Source organism: Euprymna scolopes, chromosome 29, assembly GCF_053919585.1.
Source record: "Euprymna scolopes isolate OS-2025 chromosome 29, ASM5391958v1, whole genome shotgun sequence".
Classification (NCBI taxonomy): Eukaryota; Metazoa; Mollusca; class Cephalopoda; order Sepiida; family Sepiolidae; genus Euprymna; species Euprymna scolopes.
Genome location: NC_136510.1, coordinates 37,248,822 through 37,273,532, shown reverse-complemented (window position 1 = coordinate 37,273,532; position 24,711 = coordinate 37,248,822). Strand labels below are relative to the sequence as shown.

At 32.0% G+C, this 24,711-nt stretch overlaps 1 protein-coding gene across 2 annotated transcripts in view; it reads right to left on the bottom strand.

Annotated features, from left to right (window-relative positions):
- LOC145252589 (opioid growth factor receptor-like protein 1) overlaps positions 1–24,711 on the bottom strand; it is an 82,795-nt gene that overhangs the window by 57,420 nt on the left and 664 nt on the right. The window contains exon 2 of one of the 2 annotated variants that reach the window (XM_080112254.1): positions 16,131–16,182. In XM_080112254.1, the coding sequence (XP_079968380.1) occupies positions 16,131–16,182 (52 nt within the window). Of the gene's footprint in view, positions 1–16,130; positions 16,183–21,886; positions 22,007–24,711 lie in introns of those variants that run through there. The other variant, XM_080112255.1, reaches the window with a different exon arrangement.

Here is a 24,711-nt window from a genome sequence, read left to right as displayed (position 1 = left end):
AGAAGGGGGTTAAAAATTTACACTGAAGTGGATACAATGGCTCAGTACAACTTTGCCTTGAATTGTTGCGTCGTTCATGCATTCCCAGATTCAGAGAACCTGATCAAGAAAGCGTTCCTTTCCTGGTACAAACAAAATCGCCAGTAAAACACTATCTTTAGATGATTGCTTATAAAGGCTAAAGAGCGTTTCATCTCAACCCTTAAAAGATTGAAAGCAAAAAGCTGATCTTTTTCTGTTATGATAGAAAACAAAAAAAATTAAAAAATAAATAAATAAAAAGAACAACACCAAAAAAAACAAACAAACATTTATATTACTAAGCTCAAACAAAGTGATAATTTAATTTATAAGTCACTTTATTAATTTGAACATCTTTCGAAAAACCTATCGGGAAGATTTGAAAATGAAGACAAAACACAAACTTTTCTCTAAAAATTGTACTTTTTTTTTTTTTAATTCATTACAACAAATAATTAGTGATTAATATCATGCTAAATTGCTCATTTTATGGCACAGCACTTTTGCAATTATCTTCAAAGTCATACACTGATTGGAAAGTTTCTCTGCTTAGAATGATTGCTCTTTCAAAAATAAGTGAAATTGCTCTACTGTGAGATCCTTTAGCGGCCAAGTAAGGTTTCATTATTTTACACAATACTTTTGCAATTTTCTGCTTGTTTCTAGCTGTAAACTCATACACTAATTGGGAAGTTTCTCTGGTTAGTTTAATTGCCCTTTACACAATACGTGATTAACATACCATATGAAATTGCTCTACTATGAGATCCTTTAGAAACAAAAGAAGGCTTCATTTTTTTTTTTTTACACAATATTTTTGCAATTTTCTGCTTGCATGTTATGCTGGAAGTGGTTAATTTCTCAAGATTTTGATAATGCAATAGAATTTTGTATCATGTATAGGCGACTCATTTTGGGGAAATCTTTTAGATAAATGAAGTTTTACAAATTCGACTTTGCAAAAAAGTTAATTTGCTTGGCTTAAAAAATTGATTGCTATTATATACTTCTTTTCCAAATCTCTCTCCACATACCTGAAAAAAAAAAATATATAAAAATTCAGTTAACCTAAAAATGTAATTATATTTGCTTGAATTTTTATGATGACATTAGAACAGCAATAAATCGAAATTTAATCAATATTATATAAATAAAAGTATTTACTTAGCTAATATCTTTTTTTTAATATAACAGAATCACCATTTGCTTCGAGGCCATTCGAGAATAAGGGTTAATGAGTCAATGGTACAATATTGTAGTAATCGTTAGTAGTATATATATATATATATATATATATATATATATATATATTACAAAGGGCCGCCATTTATTAAGACCCAGAAACCACTCGAGGATAAGTATTAATTGAGGGTAGTCAATGGTAAAATATTGTAGTAATCGTTAGTAGTAGAAATTTGGTAAATTGGATTACTTAAAGGGATGGCTCATCAAGAACTTGTTTACTTTGGACTTGAAGACGATCATACTGTAGTTAGCTTGAAAGCAGGCAAACGGAACAGCGTTCCACAGGCAGGCAGTTCTAAGAAATAAGCTTTGTTCATCGAATCCATGTTTATGATAAATAAAGAGATAAAGAGTGGGGGAAATTATCGATAGTAGTTTCAGCTAGACGAGTGTTTTTCCGTGAAAGTTTGGCAAGGGGAGAACCATAGATTGGAGCTCATATCCTTTATTCCTTTTTCCATTATTGTCAGTTTATCTTATTTTAAAATCAAGTACAACTCATTTTCAGGCAGCAAAGCCCAAAAAAGTGTACAGTAGTTTTTTAGTGTAATGAGTCGGATTTCAGATGGGTGTTTCTTGAGCTTGTAAAGTTAGGGTGAGAAACTTGTATTGCCATTTTTTATTAAGGTCACGGCATCTGTATCCATTCTAGTATACTGACCTTGCTTGATCAGAAGAAAAAAGGTCACCGGGTTTTAGTTAGGACAAACTTCTATACAATTTAAATCAACTTTATTCAACAGTTTTGTAGTAGTTGCATGAGAAACCTATTTTGTTTCTATCTTGCATTAGATTGAGTCATGGTTTGGCTATGAGCACACGCACTCACACCTACACTTATAACTGCATGGGGGTTAGGATGCAACCGTGCAGATTTGAAATCAATGTGCACCAACAAAGTTTGACACCAAAAAAATGATTCCAGATTAGATCTTCTCCAGGATAGAATGTGTTGTTATGTTCTCATCATTTCACCACAAGAAATGGAACTCCAGGACACAGCATTTTGTTATTGATCAAAGCCAGCCTATCAAACATTTCTTGAATAAAAGTTGACACATATTTAGTCGTGAACATGTTGGTGTTGTTTATAGATAATGGTAACCCTTTTTCTTATACAATATTCCATTTCAGTCTGATGCAGCCAAACACAGCTAACTCTACTAAGTTATTTTGTTCATCCTGATTTTCTTGTTAAGCAACAACAGCCAGAAAATAAAACTAATGTTTCATTACTGTAATGTACAGTTAAAGTTTAATGAAAGTGCAATAACCTGCCTTAGACAATTATTACCTAGGGGATTGGAAAAGGGAACACTGGGAGGAACAAGATGGTCAATGGTAAACAGAAACCCACAGGCAATGGAACAGCTCACTTTATTGGCTAACATCTGTCACCAAAAGCAAAACATCCTTGCGTGCAAAGACTGGAATAAAGAGTATCACATATGGCACTAAGCTATACATGAATAAACATAGTGATAAATTCAACCAAAATATAAACTCTACCTTATAATGAAGTGCATTTATAAAAAATATGTTTATTTACAGAATTTTGGGGGCACAACTTTACTATAGTGTGTCGTCCAATCCAATTGTGTATTTTGAACAAAGGCATTCCAGAGGAAAAACATTATTACGTACTTATGTGTCATGTAGAAATTAGTATAAATTCCAAAAATTACGAAAAATTGTTCAGTAGAATATGTACTAGAGCTAATTTTTGGAAAAAAGGTGTGTAGTATATTGATAAAAAGCAAGATGGCTGACTTGAAATATAGTGCCATCTATAGGAACATACCTTTTTAATGTAACATGCATTTAAGCAAACCCCACACACATCCATGCATACACGTTTTAATCAACACATCAGTTATCGCCCCTGTGGTAACCTCCGCTTTGCCTGATAGGTGGTGCTCTCCATTTCCTCTTTCGTTTTCTTTCTCTCTTCTTTCTCTTTCCACCCGAGACATGGAGCTGACAACACGTGTTTGCCTTCAATTCAAACCTCATATGTAAATGGCACGCAAATTACGTCCATGCCTCGACAGGGCATTTATCTTTTCTCAAGATAGGTTTTGTACAAACAAACTCTTACACCTTACAGACACAATGGACTTCCAACGTATACTTCAACGAATTCTCACGTACATTCACGCACGCATACACACAACGAACGTTTATCTACATGCATGCTGGTTTATAAACACACAAACATGCTGTAACGTTCGTAACCTTTCTGTGTAAATAAATATTCCTTGTACATATGTAAATATATGATCCGTTTCAGCGTGCTTCATTTCAATATCTTAAATGTACTCATAACACGTGCACTTATGTTGATTGTTTTCTTTATTACGCTGTCCTAGTAATGACGACCTACAACTATCCAGCTTATCGAACACGCAGCCTATTCATGTAACCGCTTCATATATGCAGCTTACAAAGAAGGGATCCAGCTATACAACCGGTATATAAACTGCACACCGCCCCCCTCCCCACACAAAGCAACTTAAACAGTTGACTGCAGTTACCTCCCCTGATTTTGATTTTCTAAAGCAATGGTTCTCAATTTTTTTTAATGACTTTCTTTTCTTTTTAATGTATTTTGGTGAACCCTTATAGCTTATTTTATTTTTCAGTAATGTAAACATATATCAACAGTTTATCTTGAAGGAAGACTGAACCGATATTAATGTTACATGTACCATGGGGATCCACATGGATCCCGGTTGAGAACCATTGTTCTAAAGGGTTAATTTACAGTGAAAAATAGCAACTTTGAAGAATTCTGTTTCAGCTTATTTTTCTACTCGACCATTTTTCATAATTTTTAGAATTTATACTAATTTCAGCATGACACATGAATACGTAATAATATTTTTCTCTGAAATGCATTTTTTCAAAGACACACAAAGTTGCATGATTTTTTTATATATGTTTCTTTACAGAAAATATTTACAGAAATAATTAATACTGAAAGTAAAATATTTTTTTAAAATATAATAAATGAAAATAAATCAGAGGGTTAATGTATAGCAAAATATCATTAAGTGCAAACAATGAATATTACAATCATCACATAACATGATCCAGAAGGAGTTATGGAAACATTTTTTGTTTGTTTTATGGCATATCAATCCTTTTCAGATTATTTAATGCTGAATCCAGTGATTCTGAAAAGTTTTTAATAGAATATATTTGTTTTTTTTTTCAAATCAGTTTCTATTTAACCTATAGTTAGAACCCTAAACGGTACTACCACTCCGGGGTCAGAGTGAACTAGGGAGCAATGGTGATTAAAGGGTGGCTCCACACTCCCCAAAGCCCGCAAGCTAGGGCCTCACCATCGGATATAGTTTAAGGTCATATCCAGAACCAAAAAAGTATCTGATAACTGGGATTGAACCTGCAATCTTAAGATAACAACGTTGTCAATTAATCCATTGCGCTATGAATACGTGGACAGTTATGGAAACAGGAATATAAGACAAGTTGAGCCAGCCAATGTATATATACTATAAAAATGGAATGATGTCTTGCAAAGCCATTGCAAGATGACTTGTCTCAAAGATGTCTTGAACAGTATTATTCATAATTGAGTGAAAAATAGTTTGCATTTTAAAATATTAATTCAAGCCATTATATATAAATAATTTTATAAGATCAACAGTAGGTTCTCTACAGTGCAATGTAGACTACAATATATTGTGAACTAAGTCACCGCGAGAGGCATGTGAAGCTTTCTCCAGATACATCATGATGGGTCCCCAATTAGAGCAGGCAATCAATTGATTTGATTAAAAAATGGACTATTTCACCGATTTTGATGGCAATAAAAATATGAGAGTGTGAACCATTTGTTGATCATCCTTCAATCCCGGGCAATGTCGGGTCACCCTGCTAGTGTACTATAAAAATGGAATGATGTCCATGAATTCCATCCTGTCTTGCAAAGCCATTGCAAGAGGTAAAAAGAAAAAGATACCGTATATTTTGGCATATAAGATGGGCCTTAAAGTAAAAAAATCATCTTTAAAAACCAACGTTTCATAAGATATCTCTAGCGTAGGCTAAACAAACATGGTTTCGTGATTTAGCAGTCGTCTTATACAACCGATATATGAGAAATTTATGAAAATTTGCTCCAATTTTGTACCTCGTCTTATCTGATGGTCGCCTTATATGCTGAAATATACGGTATAGGACTTGGCTCGGAAATGTCTTGAACAGAATTATTCATAATTGAGTGCAAAATAGTTTGGGTGCACATGTGCCTAGTGTTCTAATCATCTGACATATCACTCTATGAAGTGCAAAAAAAAAAAAGAGAGAGATCTTATTTAACTGCTGCAATACCTTTAATCTTATTGAAAATATAGAGTTGCTGGTTATGGAACTTATCAATTTTTCAGGCAGTTGGTTTTTCTGAGATCTAGAGCGCAGTTGCACCAATGTGCTTCTCTGGGCAAGTTGCGTCCACAAAACTCTCAGTAAAGAACTGTGTTAATAAGCCTTATATATTTATTTTACAAGTCTGCTATTTGACTTAAGAAAATAAAAAAAGAGTACTATTTGTAATTTCCAAAAGAAAGTAAACTTTTATTATTTATTTATAAGTTAGAATTATGATTTTTGTTCAGAGCGAAAATACCTTTGTTGTAGCATTGAGTAGATCGGAACACAACTTTGGACCAGTATGCCAAATGGCATGCTCGTGGCTGGTACAGTGAATGCACACAAGTGCATGTCCATAAAATTACCCTGGAGTTTTTTATTGGCTTTCTGGTTTCTACTGTTTCATCATGAGTTTGAAGAGTACTTGCTTTTATCCTTGCCTTTGTTCTATCTATTAAACACTTATAAATGGCTAGCAGGGCAAAGGGCGCTCGATGTTGCCTGGTCGTAAAAAAAAGATTGTAAAAACCAGGGCAGACGGTGTTGCCTGGTTGTAAAAAAAAAGAAGAAAAACGGGACTTAGGTGCCATCAGTCAGAAGCGAAACTGAAAGCTAAATATTGTAAGCAAAAAAGAAAAAAATGACGTGTGCTGGGCACGAACTTGCTTAACTGAAATTAGCAACCGAATGCCTTTATTAGTGGACCTATGAAAACACAGATGCTATAAAGTCACAAATTTAGCTATTTAAAACAAAATAATGTATTGACGATTTGCGTAAGTGCGGCTTGCAAATTGCATCAAAAACAAGGATTTTATCTGACACCCCTTTACAACAAAATATTTCTACACAAAATAATGGACGATTGTTTCCAATTTTTTTTATATTTTTTGTCTGAGAGATGGCTGTTTCTAGCGATGCTGCGTTGGTGCCTGTAGGATGCAGATGAGATGGGCACCTGCCAATTCTTAATCTTACTTAAATAAATTCAAACATGTTTCCGTTAAACGTCGCACTTTTTTTTCACACTTTATTATTTACCAACTGCACGTCAAGGCTTCGGGTTCAATCCTTCCTACATACCTACCAAAACTTTTTTTAAAAAAAAAAACAAAAAACACCTGGGCAACGATTTTTGTTTTGATTTACCCAAAAACACACACACCTCCAAACACCTGAGCAATGCTGGGTACCCCCGCTAGTATAATATATATCTCTTTTACATAACTTCTAGGTTTGAGGAGGCACATAAGGTACTAGCAAGGCTGGCTTCGAGATTTGAAGAAACACCACTTTGAATTAACTCAATAGCATATGGAGGAATTTTGAAAAAGATGTAAAATCTCAGAAGTTGTCTCCCTTGCTCAAAATAGCCATCTTCTGTTTCGTCACTTTTAGTAGATAACTGAAAGTGGGAAAACCAGCATCCGCATCATGAGATGTTGATACATCATTACATGATGAACCAAATTCCTTTTATCTTTCCAATCTTTTTGCTGCCTTTCTACACTTTTTTTTTTCTGTGGCAACTTTTTCTATTGGTCCAAGCTGTAGAATGCCTTTGAGTTCTTTATTCACTCTCTGGTTTCCAAATATTCTCTCTCTTTCAGTAGAACCTGAAATACCAAATTTAAAAAATTTTCAAGACCACAATTATCACAAGATTATTTCATATGTAAAAGAAAATGATAGAATTGATTTTTATATTTATTTAAATGGAAATTCATTTAATTTAAAATGGGAATGATTTTCTTATTAAAACTTTTGCCAGTTTTGCATATTTACTGATCCAAACAGCTTCCGATTTTAAGACTCATTAGTGTTACTTAATTTGAAGATTCTACCAAAAATGTAGATCAAAACATAAGAGTATTTGTAAACTAATTTTTACAGAAATAATATTCTCTTTGGATTATTATAAATAAGAATATCTGAAAACTGATTTTTTTATAAAAAAATCTGTTTATTTGCATTTTTTTAATATATATTTATTTGCATATTTTGTTAAAACCATATTTATTTGCATCTTTTTGTAAAAAAATATATTTATTATCAATTTTTGTAAAAAAGTATGTTCATTTGCATTTTTTGTAAAAAAAATATTTATTTGTTATGCGTTAAAAATATATTTATTTGCATTTTTTTGTTAAAAATATATTTATTTGCAATTTTTGTAAAAAATATATTTATTTGCAATTTTTGTAAAAAATATATTTATTTGCATTTTTTTGTAAAAAAATATATTTATTTACATTTTCTGTTAAAAATGTTTCTTTGCACTTTTATTAAAATATATTATTTGAATTTTTTAGTTAAAAATAAATTTATTTGCATTTTTTGTAAAAAATATATTTATTTGCATTTTTATGTAAAAATATATTTATTTACAATTTTTTGTTAAAATTATTTATTTGCATTCTTTTGTAAAAAATATATTCATTTGCATTTTTTGTTAAAAATACATTTATTTACAGAAATTTATTTTACTTTAAATACATTTAAAAAGAAAATAAGCATCTATCATTTTTTTTAAATCAGTTTACAGATATTCTTATTTATTATATTAAAAAATTACTTTCAGTATTAATCATTTCTGTAAGAATTAGTTTACAGATATTCTGTAAACTGATTTGTACAGAAATAACCAATATTAAAAGCAAAATATTTTTTTTTAATTTAATAAATAATACAATCTGTTTTTTAAAAATAAATATTTTTATTTACATATGTTACTGATAAAGTAAAGGAACACAATAAGGAGGAAGCTTCAATTAAAGTAACATGATTTATTTTTGAGGACTTTCAAAACTTGTACTTGCTTGAATCAATAAATACCCAAAGTAACGGAGATATTAAAATAAAAATAAAAACAGAAAATAATCTTACCTCATTTTTCAGACAACAAGTGTAGATTATGTGCTCAGTTTGACTTTTTTTCTTTGTTGCACCTCATATCAAGGTCATCACAGCTAAAAAACAAACGGTCCTGGATATGATCTTAAACTATATCCGATGGTGAGGCCCCAGCTTACGAGCTTTGGGGAGCCACCCCTTAATTGCCATTGCTCTCAGGTCCACTCTGACCCGGAGTGGTAGTATCTGTTAGGGTCCCAACTATGAGTTAGATAGAAACTGAGTTGAAAAAAAAGCATATATTCTATTAATAACTTTTTCTTCAAAATCACTGGATTTGGCATTAAATGACCTGAAAAGGGTTGATATGCTGTAAAACAAAAACAACCAACCAATTAAAAACAGATAGTTTGCATCAGGGGTGCATACATTTTTTCTAGCATGAGAGTTATTTATGACACGCCCAAGTCAAAATGCTCTGCTATAAACTAAAAATTGGGTGTGGAGGTTTGGGTAAAAGTTTGAGGGTAATGAGAGAAGATCGGGTTTCTGATAAATAAAAATTGAAATTAAATGACATTTTTGACATTTCTCTCTGCATTGAAAAATTTTAAGTGATTACATAATTTTAAAATTCATATTAATTATTTAATTGGAAAATTTTAAGTGATAAAATAATTTTAAAATTATTATTAATTATTTAATTGAAAAATTTTAAGTGGTTACATAATTTTAAAATTCATATTAATTATTTATTTGGAAAATTTTAAGTGATAAACTAATTTTAAAATTATTATTAATTATTTAATTGAAAAATTGTAAGTGATTAAATAATTAAAAAATTCTTATTAATTATTTAATTGAAAATTTTTTATGTGGTTACATAATTTTAAAATTTTTATTAATTATTCGATTGAAAAATTTAAGTGGTTACATAATTTTAAAATTCTTATTAATTATTCAATTCAAAAATTTTAAGCAGTTACATAATTTTAAAATTATTATTTATTATTTAATTGAAAAATTTTAAGTGATTACATAATTTTATAATCCTTATGCATTTTATTACATAAAAAACCTGTCATGACAATTTTCTCTTTATAGACGAAAAAAAAAAACATAATTTCTTATAATTAACTCATCATCATTTATTGAATAAAAATGTTTACTAAAAAATATGAGAACAATCAAAAGTTATACTACCTACTTACTAGCAGGCTGCCCAATGTTTCCCGGTCGTAAAAAATATGCATAAATATTACATATTTATTAATTCAGATTTCTCATTTATTATAAACAAAACTACCATAGGTACTAAGTATAACGCTAAATTCCTTGAAAAATTGGAGTAAAAAAAGAAAAAAGAGAAATGGGCAAAATACTGAAACATGCATTTTTTTTTTTTTACAAGATAGTCACCACTTATCAAGGCCCGGAAGCCACTCGAGGATAAGGGTTATTGTGTGTACAGTATGTTAGTGATGGAGATTTGATAAAGTGTCTTACTTAAGGAGGTGGTTCATCATGCAAGTGTTATGTTTTTTCTAAACAGTTCACTTTTTGTAAGTAAAAAAAAAAATACTCAAGATGAGATTGAAACCAAAACCTAAAGACAGTGAGTCAAATACGATAACCATTGGGCCAGCTTGACAAGATCTTTAAAAAGTGTTCTCAAACCTACTTATTTTGTTTAAATGACTAGCAGAGGGGTGGGGTTGTAAAAAATTGACACCAGGGAGGCAGCGTCGCCCGATCATTAAAAAAAAAACCGGAACTTAGGTGCCATCAGCCAGAAGCGAAACCAAAAGCAAAATTTTGTAAGTAAAAAAGAAAACAAAAAAAAAAAAACAATGACGAATGTCGGGTGCGAACTCGCATAACTCAAGTTAGTAACCAAACGCTTTTATCGATAGGCCTACAAGAACACAGCTGCTATAACATCACAAATTTAGCTATTTTAAACGAAAGAATGTATTGACGATTAATGCATGTGGAGTTTGCAAACTGCATTGAAAGCAAGGTTTTTATTTGACCCTCCTTTCAAACAAAATATTTCTACATAGAATAATGGACGATTTTCTACAGTTTTTAAAATAGTTTTTGTCTGAGAGATGGCTCTTTCTAGCGATGCTGCATTGGTGTCTGTAAGATGCAGATGAGAAAAGTTTTTAGTGAACATACAAACACACATGTGTCCTTTATATAATAGATATCTTTTTATATAACTACTAGGTTTGAGGAGGCACATGATAAGTTACTAGCAAGGCTGGCTCAAAGATTCGAAGCAACACCACCTTGGATTAACTCAATAGCATATGGAGGAATTTTGAAAAAGATGTAAAATCTCAGAAGTTGTCTCCCTTGCTCAAAATATCCATCCTCTGTTTCGTCGCTTTTAGTAGATAACTGAAAGTGGGAAAACCAGCATCCGCATCATGAGATGTTGATACATCATTACATTAAAGTAGGAAAGACCAGAAATGTAATTGTTGTTTCTAATTAAGATGGGATAACAATTTTCCAATATTTTCTAACAAACCTAGAGGTCAGATGTTATCGTGAGGACAGATGATAGGTTGGTGTCAACGGTTTTCTCTTTTAAATGCCATGTGATATATCCACAATGACTTTGCAGTCGGCCAGTTGACCGTGATTGACATAATGGGCACGCCTGGTTTACATGAACAAGACAAAATGTCAATATATGTATGCATTTTTTACCCTAAAAATGTTCTATTTATTTGTTTTGCCTTTTCAAAGTCTATAATGTTCACCTTACTCTTTTCAGTTAAGAAACAAACAAGTGTTAACTTCCTTCCTAATATCAATTACATCATTTGTTGCTTCTATAATATAAATATCACCTGTCTGTTTAAATGTATGTATGTATGTATGTGTCGGGTCACCGGCGACTAAACTGGTTCCCCCACCAGACTTGTTTGGTGAGGAGAGTGGCTAGTCTCCCTGAAGGATTAAAAACAAGACCTTCCAATGGGCGAATGAACCCTTTGTCGGGGTCAATGGCCAACTAGCACTGTGTGTGTTTGTGTGCATATGTGTGTGTTGGGGTCAAGAGGGCTCCTGTAAGCTGTGGTGAAGGCAACCTTTCTAGGAGAAGCAAATCTCTGATTTAAAAAACCATAAAGCAGGAGACCAGTACTCGCATTAAGCTGGTCTGCAGTTTAACTTGTTACTGGCTATCTTGCTCTTGCTTGTTGCTGGATCTCAACATTTTGAACTGAGAGAGAGACAAAGCTGTCGTACAAAGCTAAGACTCTGTGACATCATCTGTGTATAGATACTCCCTCAGTCATTTGTCTATAAAAATGGTCCTGTACCGATGGAAAAGTTGTGATGCATTGAGGCTTGAAATGCTGGAAGTGTGTAATAATTGATCTCAATGACTGTCTGCAGTGCCATGCCTGCTTGAGCATGTGAATTCACTAGTAGAACTAAAAAAAAAAAAGAAGTCATTTTTGGGCTTATGGACTTTAAGTGTCTGAGGGAGTGGCACTCGTCTGACAAGACGTTGCAATCATCATGTATGTGTGTATGTATGTACGTATGTATCTCTGCCTAAAACTTTTGACAGAGGCGACGGATTTTCATTAGACCGGCATTGTTTTGAAGCTCAACCCTTCGCGCGACAAATATTGAAAAATTGGCTGAAAACATCCATTTCTTCACCTTCAACTGGGCACTTTTTTACAGGGAGGAGTCACTTTTTTTTTTTCTGATATTTTCGAAAGTTATCCCCTCTTTTCGATTGACCAGCCTTAATTTAAACCTTTGCCACTTTAGGTTTGCCGATGGACGCAACAGCAAAGACGTTACTTTTTTTTTTTCATATTCTTTTCCTCCTTTGCGATATAGGTTTGAGCCTGCCACCTTTCTTTTTTTTTTTTTTTTGCTCAACACACACCTCCAAACACCCGGGCAACGCCGAGCACCCAAGCTAGTATTATAGAAAGGGCAGTTGTCTGTATGCATATTTGGCAATTTTCAGATTTATTGCACTTAACAACTTAAAAATAGGCAGTTTATATCAACAAGAAAAAATGTCAGACAATGTATCCAGTTTTTTTTTTTACAAAGGAAGCACCACTTATCTACTCCTGAAGGCTACTCGAGGATAAGGGTTAATGAGTATATGGTGGTCATCGGGATAACAACATAGTAATCGTTAGTAGTGGAAATTTGGGTATAATTTGATTACTTAAGGAGACGGCTCCAAAGAAACTTGTTTACATTGAACTTGAAGATGGCCATATTGTAGTCAGCTGGAAAGCAAGCCAGACGAACAGAATTCCACAGGTAGGCAGTTTTAGGGAAGAAGTTTTGTTCATGGAATCTGCATTTAGATTTAGGCACAGATAGAGAGTGGGGGAAAATTGTTGATAGTGGTTACAGCTAGACGAGTGTTTATGTGTGAAAGTTTGGCAAGATGCAGTGAAAATTTTTCTATTTATTTGCTTTGCTTTCTGGAAGCATATAATGTTCATCTTACAGTAAGCTTTTCAGCAAACAAACGCAAATGAGGGTTATCTGTGTTCCAAATAATAACTATATTCACAAGAATGTGAGTTTTCTGTTTTTTAGCGGCATAATCACGTTAGCACACCGGTTCTCATTAGCTCACCAAAGTTAAGCAATGTTGAGCCTGGTCAGTACCAGATGGGTGGCTATCTGGGAAAACCATGCATTATATGTAGAAGGACATCGACACTTCTGGCAGCTCCAGCACCCCACCTGGCCTAACCCTAACCTGCACCTCACCTGGCCTAACCCTAACCTGGCCTCAAGCTGTCTTGATCTTGTCCTGCTACTGCTGCTGGATCAGGCTGGGATAAAAGTAAGGCGACTCTATACAAAACAGCTTCACTTTAAATAAACTGCCATCGTGAGTCATTTATCATCCCTAGGATGATCAGATGGTCTTTGTCATTCCTTCTATATTAGGTTAGTAGCGGATTAGAATGATGAATGGATATGCAACGGACACGTGTGAACACTATGAAATATTTATTGAAAACTGAAATATAGTAGTCAATCAACATCTATTGTCTCTTACGTGGATGGATGGTGTAGTATGAGGAATATAATGAGTAATCAGGGATAAAGGGAAATAACTCATGTATATCTAATTCCGATGGACGACACACTAAGGGGAATTTGGGTTTTTATCCAGAAAATTTTTGGCTTAAATCATGAGAGTTTCTCTTAAAATCGAAATCCATTTTTGTTTTTAAAGAAAAAGCTGGTTTTCCATTTTATGACAGTTTTCTCAGAAAACTGCAAATGCTAATTTTACTGTCGTCTTCTAGATGCTATCAGATCAGGCTGTCTGCTGAAGAGATCAGTTTCTTGACTTAAACGCACCAAACATTGATGTTATTCTATATTTTCCTTTCCCTTTGCAAAACTTAATCATGTTCTGAAAAGACCAAAACATAAACTTTTTTTTTCTCTACAAAACAACCAAACTAAACACCATGAATAAATATTTGAAGCCATAAAGAACTTGAAGCATGAAACCCTTTTTTTTTTTTTTTAAATTACTGAATTCCAAATTAAATAATCTAAAAATGGTTGATATGCCATAAAAAAAAAAAAAAATTACCATGGTTTAAATCTTCAATTCATGAACTGAGTCGGGCAGTGAGATAATTGTGTTTCACGTTCTAAGTTGAAACTGAGTGGAGAAATTTTTAGGGCAACCACATCCCTCCTGAATCACCACTGCTTGAGGCCAATGGCAAGGAGAGGACCAAGATTGACTGGAAATAATGCCAAGATAAGCGGAGAGCACATACAGCACCTGGTATTCCTAAATGGTCACCCATTTTAGTACTAACCAGGCTCAGTGTTGCTTAACTTCAGTGATCTGATGGGGAACCGGTGTGTTAACGTGATTATGCCTGGATATATATTTATCAGAAAAAACTTGCCATAAAATCAAAATAAAAGTCATTATATATACCGTTATTGTATTGCTATTATTATTATATATATATATTATCGTATATCTACATATATATCTCTATATATATATATTGCTATTATTATTATTATTATATATATATTATCGTATATTTACATATATATCTCTATATATATAAAAGGCAAAACAGCCGCACGTGTTTTTGTATGTTCAGCAAAGGCTTTTTTCACTAGTTTTACATAAATAGTCATTGGAATAATTTTGATAACCTGATAATTGTTGTGGGGTACAAATCATCCCTATTTGAGTACTAAGTGGAATCAACCAGTCCTATGAACAACACTGGTTTTAGAGACTAAATAGAAACATTCATACCATGTTTAGCCGCATACTACGAACGCGTTCCTCTCATACCATTTTAGTGGCTCCTGTATTTTTTATGATGAATACATATTATATTTTATACACTTTACACTACTTGTGGTTTCTTTCATTTGTAACCCCTAACACGGGTCTGCAACAATAATTAATCCTTTTTATCAGTTTGCCCTCTCCTTTATTTACTGCGGTACTTCACTCAGGCAGGAAATGGGATCAAGGGACAAATGTGAGGTTGAGGTATCATTATGTGATGAACCTGATTTCTTTTCTATTTCAAATCTTTCTGTTTCTTTTTACGTTTGTTTTATGGCAGCTTTTTCGATTGGTCAAAGTTGAAAAGGGTAAAAATGCACAGCATTTTTTTGGTGGTGAATATTAATGACAGATGTTGCAGGTGATAAATGCTTCACAAAAGAAGAGAAGAGGAACATAGAGAATTGAAAATATCTGGTCGGAGTCTGACCACCCAAGGAATGTTTTCTTTATTTGGAGTAAAATAAGTATCTCACTGAATGGTGGGGAGAGCAGTGATTATGCTGGCATCAACCTGTTTAAGAAAAGTGATGTCCAAGATTATCTGCAGGTGAACCTCTTTGAATGGAGACTGTCTGGCTGTTATCGTGAATAGTCAACTTCTGGGTGGTTGAATGATGACCACTAACAAAGGCCAGAATCAGTCAGGAGTGAAAAAATTCCAGGAGATAAGAAACATAAAATCAATAACATCCATATGAGGCATCAAAACATTTTTATTTCATGACTGGCTGGCTGGCAGTTACAGTTCTGTTTTGATGAGCAAGAAAATTTTGTGGTTCACCATCTCTGCAAACAAAAATTGCAATGCGTCTTTTTCCAGCAACTTTTATCAAAATATCTGAAAACAAAATACATCATATGATATTACACAAGAAATTACGCAAATTGAATGTTTCAAAATAAAAATTGAAAATAAAATTGGACAAATACAATGAAGTAATGTAAAATGTACTTACCTAAAAGTGTGAAGAGGTAAAATAATCCTGGTTCTGGTGTTGCCACATACACTAGCAAAACCATGTAAAAATTACAGCAAACATACATAAAACATCATGGGGCTCAGAGAAAAGACCTACACATCATGATCGGCAATGACTTTCTTGATAGCCAACATTGGAAGATCTCATCAGCATGCTTTGAATGTTGGCCTTTCTTATTTCAGATGACAGAATACAATATAGCAAATAAGCAAATATGATCAGCACAAACCAGGGACTAGTCAATCTATTGCAGTGAATTAAATAAGTTAACTTACCTCTAAAATTTGTGACTTTATCTAAAACTCCATTTCTAGAATACTCCGAGTTCTTCAAAAGTATGAAAAAAATAAAAAATGAAAACTTAATAAAATGATTCATATATAAACTAGTAAAGTTACAAGGCATTTCTTGCAGCAAAAGTGTAACATATTTCTATTAAAACTCTTCTCTCTTACACACAAATGTTATTTGCTTTTTATTAATCTTATATAATATAATATTTAGCGGTTTCATGTTCTTTGTCGAGTGCCGTTTTTTCCAGAGATTGGTGAGTCCTTTCTATCAATCAGCAATCCCGTTAAATTTACCTTTAATGGTTCCGTGAATACACTCCTACAATTGGTGACTCCCGACTTCAATAAAAATGGCAACACGCAACCGTGGTCCTATAAATTGATAAATCCCGACCGAACATCCTACAAGACTTTTCTGTATTTTCTTTAGTTTTGTCGCCATGAGTGCCAATCCGAATAAGAACCAATTAATTTTTTGATCTCATCATTTTTCATAATTTTTGGATATGTTCATTGCTCCGACATGGGAAATATCCAAAGATACCATTGGTTTTACTTGCAATTTAATATTCCGATTTTTTAATTTTACTCTAACAACGAAGAAGCACGGATTTTTCTGCGTTTCTGTGTGTGTTTAGATAAGTTGAATTCTGGATATTTTATGCAATTTTCTTTTATAAATATAGATGGTTATCTGGAGAACAACAAGATAGCTACTCTCCTCAAATCTGATAATTACGAAACTTCAAAGGCCTATAACTTATATTAGATATGGTGCTTCTATATTATAACAAACAAAAAATTGAATTTCAAGTAAAACGAATGGTACCTACGTAATTGTCATGTCGTAAATAGCAGCATATCCAAAAAATTACCGAAAACGATCAGGTAGAAAAATAATTATTCATGAAAAAAGACATTTGTAAAATCTAGCGATTTGGTTTCAATATCTACCGATCTTAAGTGAAGAGTTAACGGGGTGGGGGTAATTAAGTTTACAATTTCTTACAAATTTACTGGCCCTCTTGCAGTTTAAGGAAACAAAAAGATGGAGAAAAAAAATAGGACATACGTCATGTTACACCAGTAGAAAGAATGCCATCTAATTGGATAGTGAAATTGGCATCATTTTATAAATAAAAATTGACAATATTAGAAAACAGATTTTTTTTTATTAAATAATTTTTTTAAATACAGGAATTTAAAAAAAAAAAGATTTTTAGCAGTTTAGATCTTTTAAAAAGTCATATTTAAGTAACACAATTCGATTGGCTATAAAAAGTAAAAGATTTTAGTTTATTTTAAAATTTTTAGAAAATTGGAAATGGAATTTGTCAAAAAAAAAAACAAAAAAAAAAAATCAACTATTTACTTTTGTCAGTTTCAATATCGTTTCATTAATATTTCTAATTATCTTTATTTGTTTGCAAAAAAAACAGTACTTCTACACTTTATCGACGAAACTGGAGACGCCATTTTATTTCACACACCTGCTGTTAAAATGCAAGGGAGAAATCAGTATTTTAAACTATGACCGAAACTAGAAATAAATAACAAAAAAATTGAACTAGATAAAATTCCGGAAAGAACTATGAAAAAAGGTGAATAAATAAAGTGAAAGAGAACATATATCCGTAATTGTTTGATTGGAAATGTTTCGATTTAATTAATGAAAACGGGAAAGTTTTTCATGAAACATATATTTTTTTTTTATTAAAAACAAAAAAATGAAATGACATATTCATAATTGTTTAAACTGCGCGAGCGTTGTTATTTATTTTATGCTTTGGCCATAATTTAAAATACTGATTTCTCCCTTGGATATTTATGACAGGTGCATGAAATAAAAGGGCGTCTCCAGTTTCGGTGATAAAGTGTAGAAGTACCAAAAAAATCTGTTTTCTACTATTGTCAATTTCAATACCGTTTCATTATCATCATTTCTAATTATCTTTACTTGTTTGTCATTTGTAACAAATTCTGAAGAAATAAGCAAGCTTTTTATTGGACGGTTTCTCTGCCAACGGAATTATTTTAACCAATCAAATTCCATGTTATAACTAACTGCCGAGAATGTTCTTGGTGCCAAATTCCCTTTACAGATCAGAATCCAAGCAGACGCAGAGTTGGAAAGACTGTATTTCTCACTCGAATCGAGGCAGCGAAAATACCTTGTTGCTTCGAGACGTTTTAATGCCCAAATGTGGAGCGGAAATTTATCATTGTAATTAGCAATGCCCTTAAGCAGGACGAATTTATATTTGCACGCTAGTGCTACAATTTAATGTCTGTCAAGACGAAATTAGGGTCTACTGTTTGACCTGTGATTCGTCCGCCATTGGACAGATTCTACAAGGACTCCTCGTGTATGCCCAGCTAACAGCCTGACTTGGAAGTCACCTCAACATATCCAACCTGCGCACTACTTCGTCAGCGGGAATTCTACCCAACCTTTATTGAGGACGAACTATTATTCCCTTTGAGGTCGTTACCAGCCCAAAGTGGCCGATAGCTGAAGATGACACATCTTTTGCAACTTGGACCTTTTTTTTATTTTAATAAAATGTACATTGTAAGTTTTAAGGTAACCGTGTTGTAATTTCTGTTTGGTTTCCTTCCATTCTGCTGAGGGCAAAAACCTTGTGAGAGAAATCTCACACATTTTATTTATAAAATTATGTGGGAGTGATTCAATAAAAAAGATCTAAACTGCTAAAAATCATTTTCTTTTTTTAATTCCTGTATTTAATAAAAAAAAATATTGTTTTCTAATATTGTCAGTTTCAATATTTCATTTTATTTATAAAATGACGCCAATTTCACCATCCAATCAGATGGCATTCTTTCTTCTGGTGTAACGCCACGGCCACCGAGAGTAAGAAGAAGGCCTGTTAACTGAAAAATGTCTGCAGACAATGTAGGTAAGATTTGTCAGACAGTCAGCACTATATGAGGGCCATTTGAAAAAGAGCAATAAAACATTTAAAAAAAAAAAAAGCAACACAGTTCGATTAATACTTAAACTGAACTTTATTCTATATAAAATATAAATATTATGTAAAATTAAATAATTTTAAAGCGAAATACAATTTAATACTGATAAAACTGAATTATGAATTTAGGGAACAAACAATTAAAGAAACATTAAACAAATATTTTTTGGCCTTCGGAACAAGATCAGTGTAGTATTTGTTTTGATGCTACACTTTACCTTTCCTGTCTTCGGTTGGTGGAGGAGAAATCTTTCATGACTGAGATTATTTTTGTTCCTATCCAGAGTGTCCCTTATTGGGAAGCTGGATTTTCTCCACAAGATTGAAATATTTAAATAACTATTACTTTAAATACAGAAATTATAGTTAAAGTTTTGGTTTTCTGTTCTTCTATGTCCATTTTTTCCCATGTTTTTCATCAAAATGTACAGAGTTGGCTCACAAGCCATCATCAGTGATTGCTCACTGGCAGTAACCCGTGGTGTTCCCTGGAGACCAAGTGACAACAAGTCTCCCTAGATTTCCAGTGTTCTCCACCTTTCGACCACTTGTACAGATGATGTTATTGCAATAGCCGTTGTCACTGATTTCTCGTTAGCATCGGCCATTGGTGTTTCCTGGGGTTTGGGTGACAAAATGCCTCCCCAAGGTACCAGATTTGAACTGCACACTTCCAGTGGAGATTTGATCAGTACTCTCTCACCTCAGTCTTTCCATCCTCCCTGACCCTTCACAACTAGTTGGTGTGGTGTGGCGCCAGTCGATGTCATCTACACCAGTTGTTTTATTATTATTACTATTATTATTATGATAATAATAAGGGTGCTTGTGCAGTGTACGCATGTGTATTTTAAATATTATTTTCAAGTTAAATTAAATTTTAGGTTTGTATAACTGTACACATAGATTCGAAAAAGTCGTCAAAAAACAAATATATCACAAATAAATGTTATCAAATGCAAGATAAGTTACTCTTCTACCTATCTCGAAAGGTTTTTAGTGGTTTTACTCACTTTAAAACGTGTAATCACTTCGAAAATCATACAATGTTTATCAATATATTTTAAAAATAAAAGTGTCGGCATGTTTGTAACTTATCTTGCCTTTGATAGCATTTATTTGTTATATATTTGTTTTTTGACAACTTTTTCGAATCTATGTGTACAGTAAAACAAACTCGTCATGTAAATTATTTACAGTTAAAATGTTATAAAAAACAAAAAATTGAAGTTTTAAATATATTTCAAAGAAATGAATTACGCCCCGTGCTAAAATATTGATAATTCACCAATCGTAAAAAAAAAAAAACACTGCCGTGAAAAATGCTTACTTTAAAATATTTGAAAATACTCAGTGAAAAGTTTTATTTATTATTAAAAGAACGGACTGAAAAATATTATATAAAAATTGGGGTTTGTATTACTGTACACATAGATTCGAAAAAGTTGTCAAAAAACAAATATATAACAAATAAATGTTAGCAAAGGCAAGATAAGTTACTTTTCTACCTAACTGGATATGTTTTCAGTGTTTTTATTTAATGTAACATGTTTATTCAGCTCGAAAAACATACTGTTTACCGATGTACTGGAAAATTCAAAATGGAGCCCGACTCTCTCTTTAACACGGTAAGTTTGGGAAAAGGTGTTATAAATAATAAACTAGACAAAATACTATTAAAAAACCACCGAATATATGTCAACCTATGCCACGGTAATATATATTGAGCGAGTTTCAAACAGTATTTTGTCTAGTTTTATAACATTTATTTGGTATATATTTGTTTTTGACAACTTTTTCGAATCTATGTGTACAGTAATACAAACCCAAAAATTGTTTGTTTTGCAGTAAAAACAAAAAATAATAAATAAAATGAAATATTCGACTTTCTCCAATAAAAATAAAAGTTCAAACACGAATTCACTTACGATATTTTGATTAAAATTTTCCCAAATGTGCAATTATAATAATTATTTTGCGAATGGAGAATTGTTCTTTTTCTTTAGAACATACATGGACAATTGGTAACACATATTGATAGCCATATTTTTTTTTATGCCTGTTAGCATGACCACGTGGTTGAATACCGGAATCTGTCTATACCTACAACTTAATCAGGAAGTGACGTTACGCTGTCATATGCATCGGCCTTCTTTCTCGGTAGCCACGGTAACGCGCCTTATGTCCCATTTTTTTCTCCATATTTTAGTTTCCTTAAACTGCAAGAGGGCCAATTTACTGTTATATTTTTTATAAATAAATTGGAAATTCAAACATTTTTAAAAAAGTTATTTTTAAAAATTAACAAATTATGTATATATGCTATGTTTATTTTTCTATTCTGAATAAATTTTGTCTCTTACACATTGTGTTTCAACTGACTTACTTCCCCTTTTGCTTATGTGACGTGACGCAATATGTCCGACCCACCATGTAACCTTATTGAACTGTTGATTTTTGCCCTTATCGGAATTGTTTTTCACGAATAATTATTTTTCTACGTTATTGTTTACTGTAATTTTTTGATATGTTACTGTTTGTGACATGACAATTATGTGCATAACATTTGTTTTACTTGAAATTCAATACTTTTTCGTTATTATAATATAGAAGCGCCTTAAATATTAAATTAAAAAAATAATGGAAGATCACAAATGGGTAGACGAAATAAATAGTTTTTGAGGTGCTTGTTCGACAAATCGATTTTTAAATATGTCGTTTTAATGCAAAGCTAATATTACTTACTTGTCATGTCGAAAATAGTAACATTTAAAAAAATTACGAAAATTCATCAAGTAAAAAAAAGTCTCACTACAGACAACAAATATTGCAGCCATGACACAAGTGATCTAAAATATTCGTGTCGGAGTTATGTCCCCTGCATTTAGCCTAATTTTTAAAAAGATGCAATTTTACCCAATTTTCCGTAAAAAAATACTTTTAACGTGAAATAACTTTCTACACGATGATTTTTCGTAATTTTTTAATATATTTCTATTTTCGGCATGACAATTCCATACGTAATATTGTTTGTGCTTAAAACGACATATAAAAAAAATCGATCTCTTGTCTGTATCGTAACAAACGTTTTTTTATTAATTAATTTTTATTAACCCTATTCTCTTAAAATAATTTGTGTCAGTAATAGTTACGATTACCCTAATTTGGTAAAGATATTGTGATACTTGATTATAATTAAACGTATTTTCAAAACAAAATTCCGGAAAAATCTTAAAACAAACAATTTATGATATCCCGCCAAGGAACAGAGATGTCATATTCCAAAAAATTACGTAAATTGATCAAGTATTTTTTTTTTTTTTTAATTAAGAAAATAAAATTTTATAAAGAAACAATATTGTATGTTTTGATCCGCCATTTATTTTATAAATTAGTGGGAGATAACTTAATTCGAACTATCTAGATCAAAATCGGCCTTATAATGGCTACAATTTCTTATTAAAATGGTTAATTATCATTTTAAAAAATGGTACTTGTTTAGTTTACCTTTACTTATCAAGACATTAAGAAATGAAAATATTGAAAAAAAAAAGAAAGAAATGAAAATATTGAAGAAAAAAAGAAAAAAGAAATGAAAATATTGAAAAAAAAGAAAGAAAATATTGAAAAAAAAGAAAGAAATTAAAATATTGAAAAAAAATGAAAAAAAGAAATGAAAATATTGAAAAAAAAAAGAAAGAAAATAATGAAAAAAAAGAAAGAAATGAAAATATTGAAAAAAGAAAGAAAGAAAGAAAATATTGAAAAAAAAAAGAAAGAAATAAAAATATTAAAACAAAAAAAAAAAAGTTGTGCGTATCCGTCATGAAATTAAGTTCTCATAAAAAAATTCACTTAATTTGATCAGGAAGTTTTGTTTTTTTTTCATAGAGGAAAATCAAATTTTAATGAAATAGCGCCATCTTGCTATCTTGCCTATTTCGAGGACGAGGAGGGTGGCGCCATGGGAGATAACTCCACCGCTTAAAGTTTGTCAAAATTTGACGCGATAATTTTTGAAAAATAGGCAGAAAAAATACCTAGATAAATATTTTAGGGTTTTTTTTTTTCACTTATTTTACAGAGTTTCTATGTCTTTTTTTAACCTTATGAAACTCTGCCAATAATTTCTTCCACTCTTTATCTATGTTTAAACCAAGACGTAGATTCCATGAACAAAGTTTCTTTCTTAGAACTGCACGCCTGTGGAACTCTCTTCCGTTTGCCTGCTTTCCGGCTGACTATAATTTGATCGTCTTCAAGTCCAACGTAAACAAATTCTCGTTGAACCACCCCCTTAAGTAATCCAATTTACCAAATTTCCACTGCTAACGATTACTACGATATTATCCATTGACTACTGTACACTCATTAACATTTATCCTTGAGTGGCATCCGGGCCTTGATAAGTGGTGACTCCTATGTAAAAAAAATAAAAAAATAAAAGAAGTCTTTTTCATTTTGTCCTTTGTTTAATCCGTTTTTCATTTAAAGGCACCCCTCCTCGTCCGCGAAATAAGCAAGATGGCGGGATACGATCGATCTCATTAAAATTTGAATTTCGTCTGTAAAAAATAAAAAAAAAAAAAACGAAAAAATTACTTGATCAAATTAAATGAATTTTTTTAATGAGAACTTAATTCCATAACGGGTACGTGCAATATACTTTATTTATTTTAATATTTCCTTTTTTTTTTTAATGTCTTTATCGATTCTTTAACGATTATCCTAATTTGGTTATGGTAATGTCGTTTCGGGTTTGTATTACTGTACACATAGATTCGAAAAAGTTGTCAAAAAAACAAATATATAACAAATAAATGTTATCAAAGGCAAGATAAGTTACTTTTCTACCTAACTGGGTATGTTTTTAGTGTTTATATTTAATGTAACATGCTTAATCAGCTCGAAAAACATACAGTGTTTACCGATGTATTCGAAAATTTAAAATGGCAGCCGACTCTCTTTTTAAGGCGGTAAGTTTGGGAAAATGGGTTTAAATAATAAAAAAAAAAAACAGACAAAATACTGTTAGAAACTCGTTCAATATATGTTACCGTGACATAGGCTGACATATATTCGGCGGGTTTTTAACAGTATTTTGAATGTTTTTTTTTTTTATTTATAACTCCTTTTCCCAAACGTACCGTCTCCGAGAGAGGGTCGGCCGCCATTTTGAATTTTCCAATACGTCGGTAAACGCTGTATGTTTTTCGAGCTGAATAAACATGTTACATTGAATAAAAACACTAAAAACATATCCAGTTGGGTAGAAAAGTAACTTATCTTGCCTTTGATAACATTTATTTGTTACATATTTGTTTTTTGACAACTTTTTCGAATCTATGTGTACAGTAAAACAAACCCGTTGTTTTAATTGCAACTATTTTAAAGTTGAAATCTTCGGTATTATTATACAAACACCGTGACAGCGTTAGGGTTAGGGTTAGGATTAGGGTTAGGGTTTAGGGTTAGGGTTTAGGGTTAGGTTTAGGGTTAGGGTTTAGGGTTAGGGTTAGGTTTAGGGTTGGGGTTAGGGTTAGTGTTAGGGTTAGGGTTAATTCGCTGTC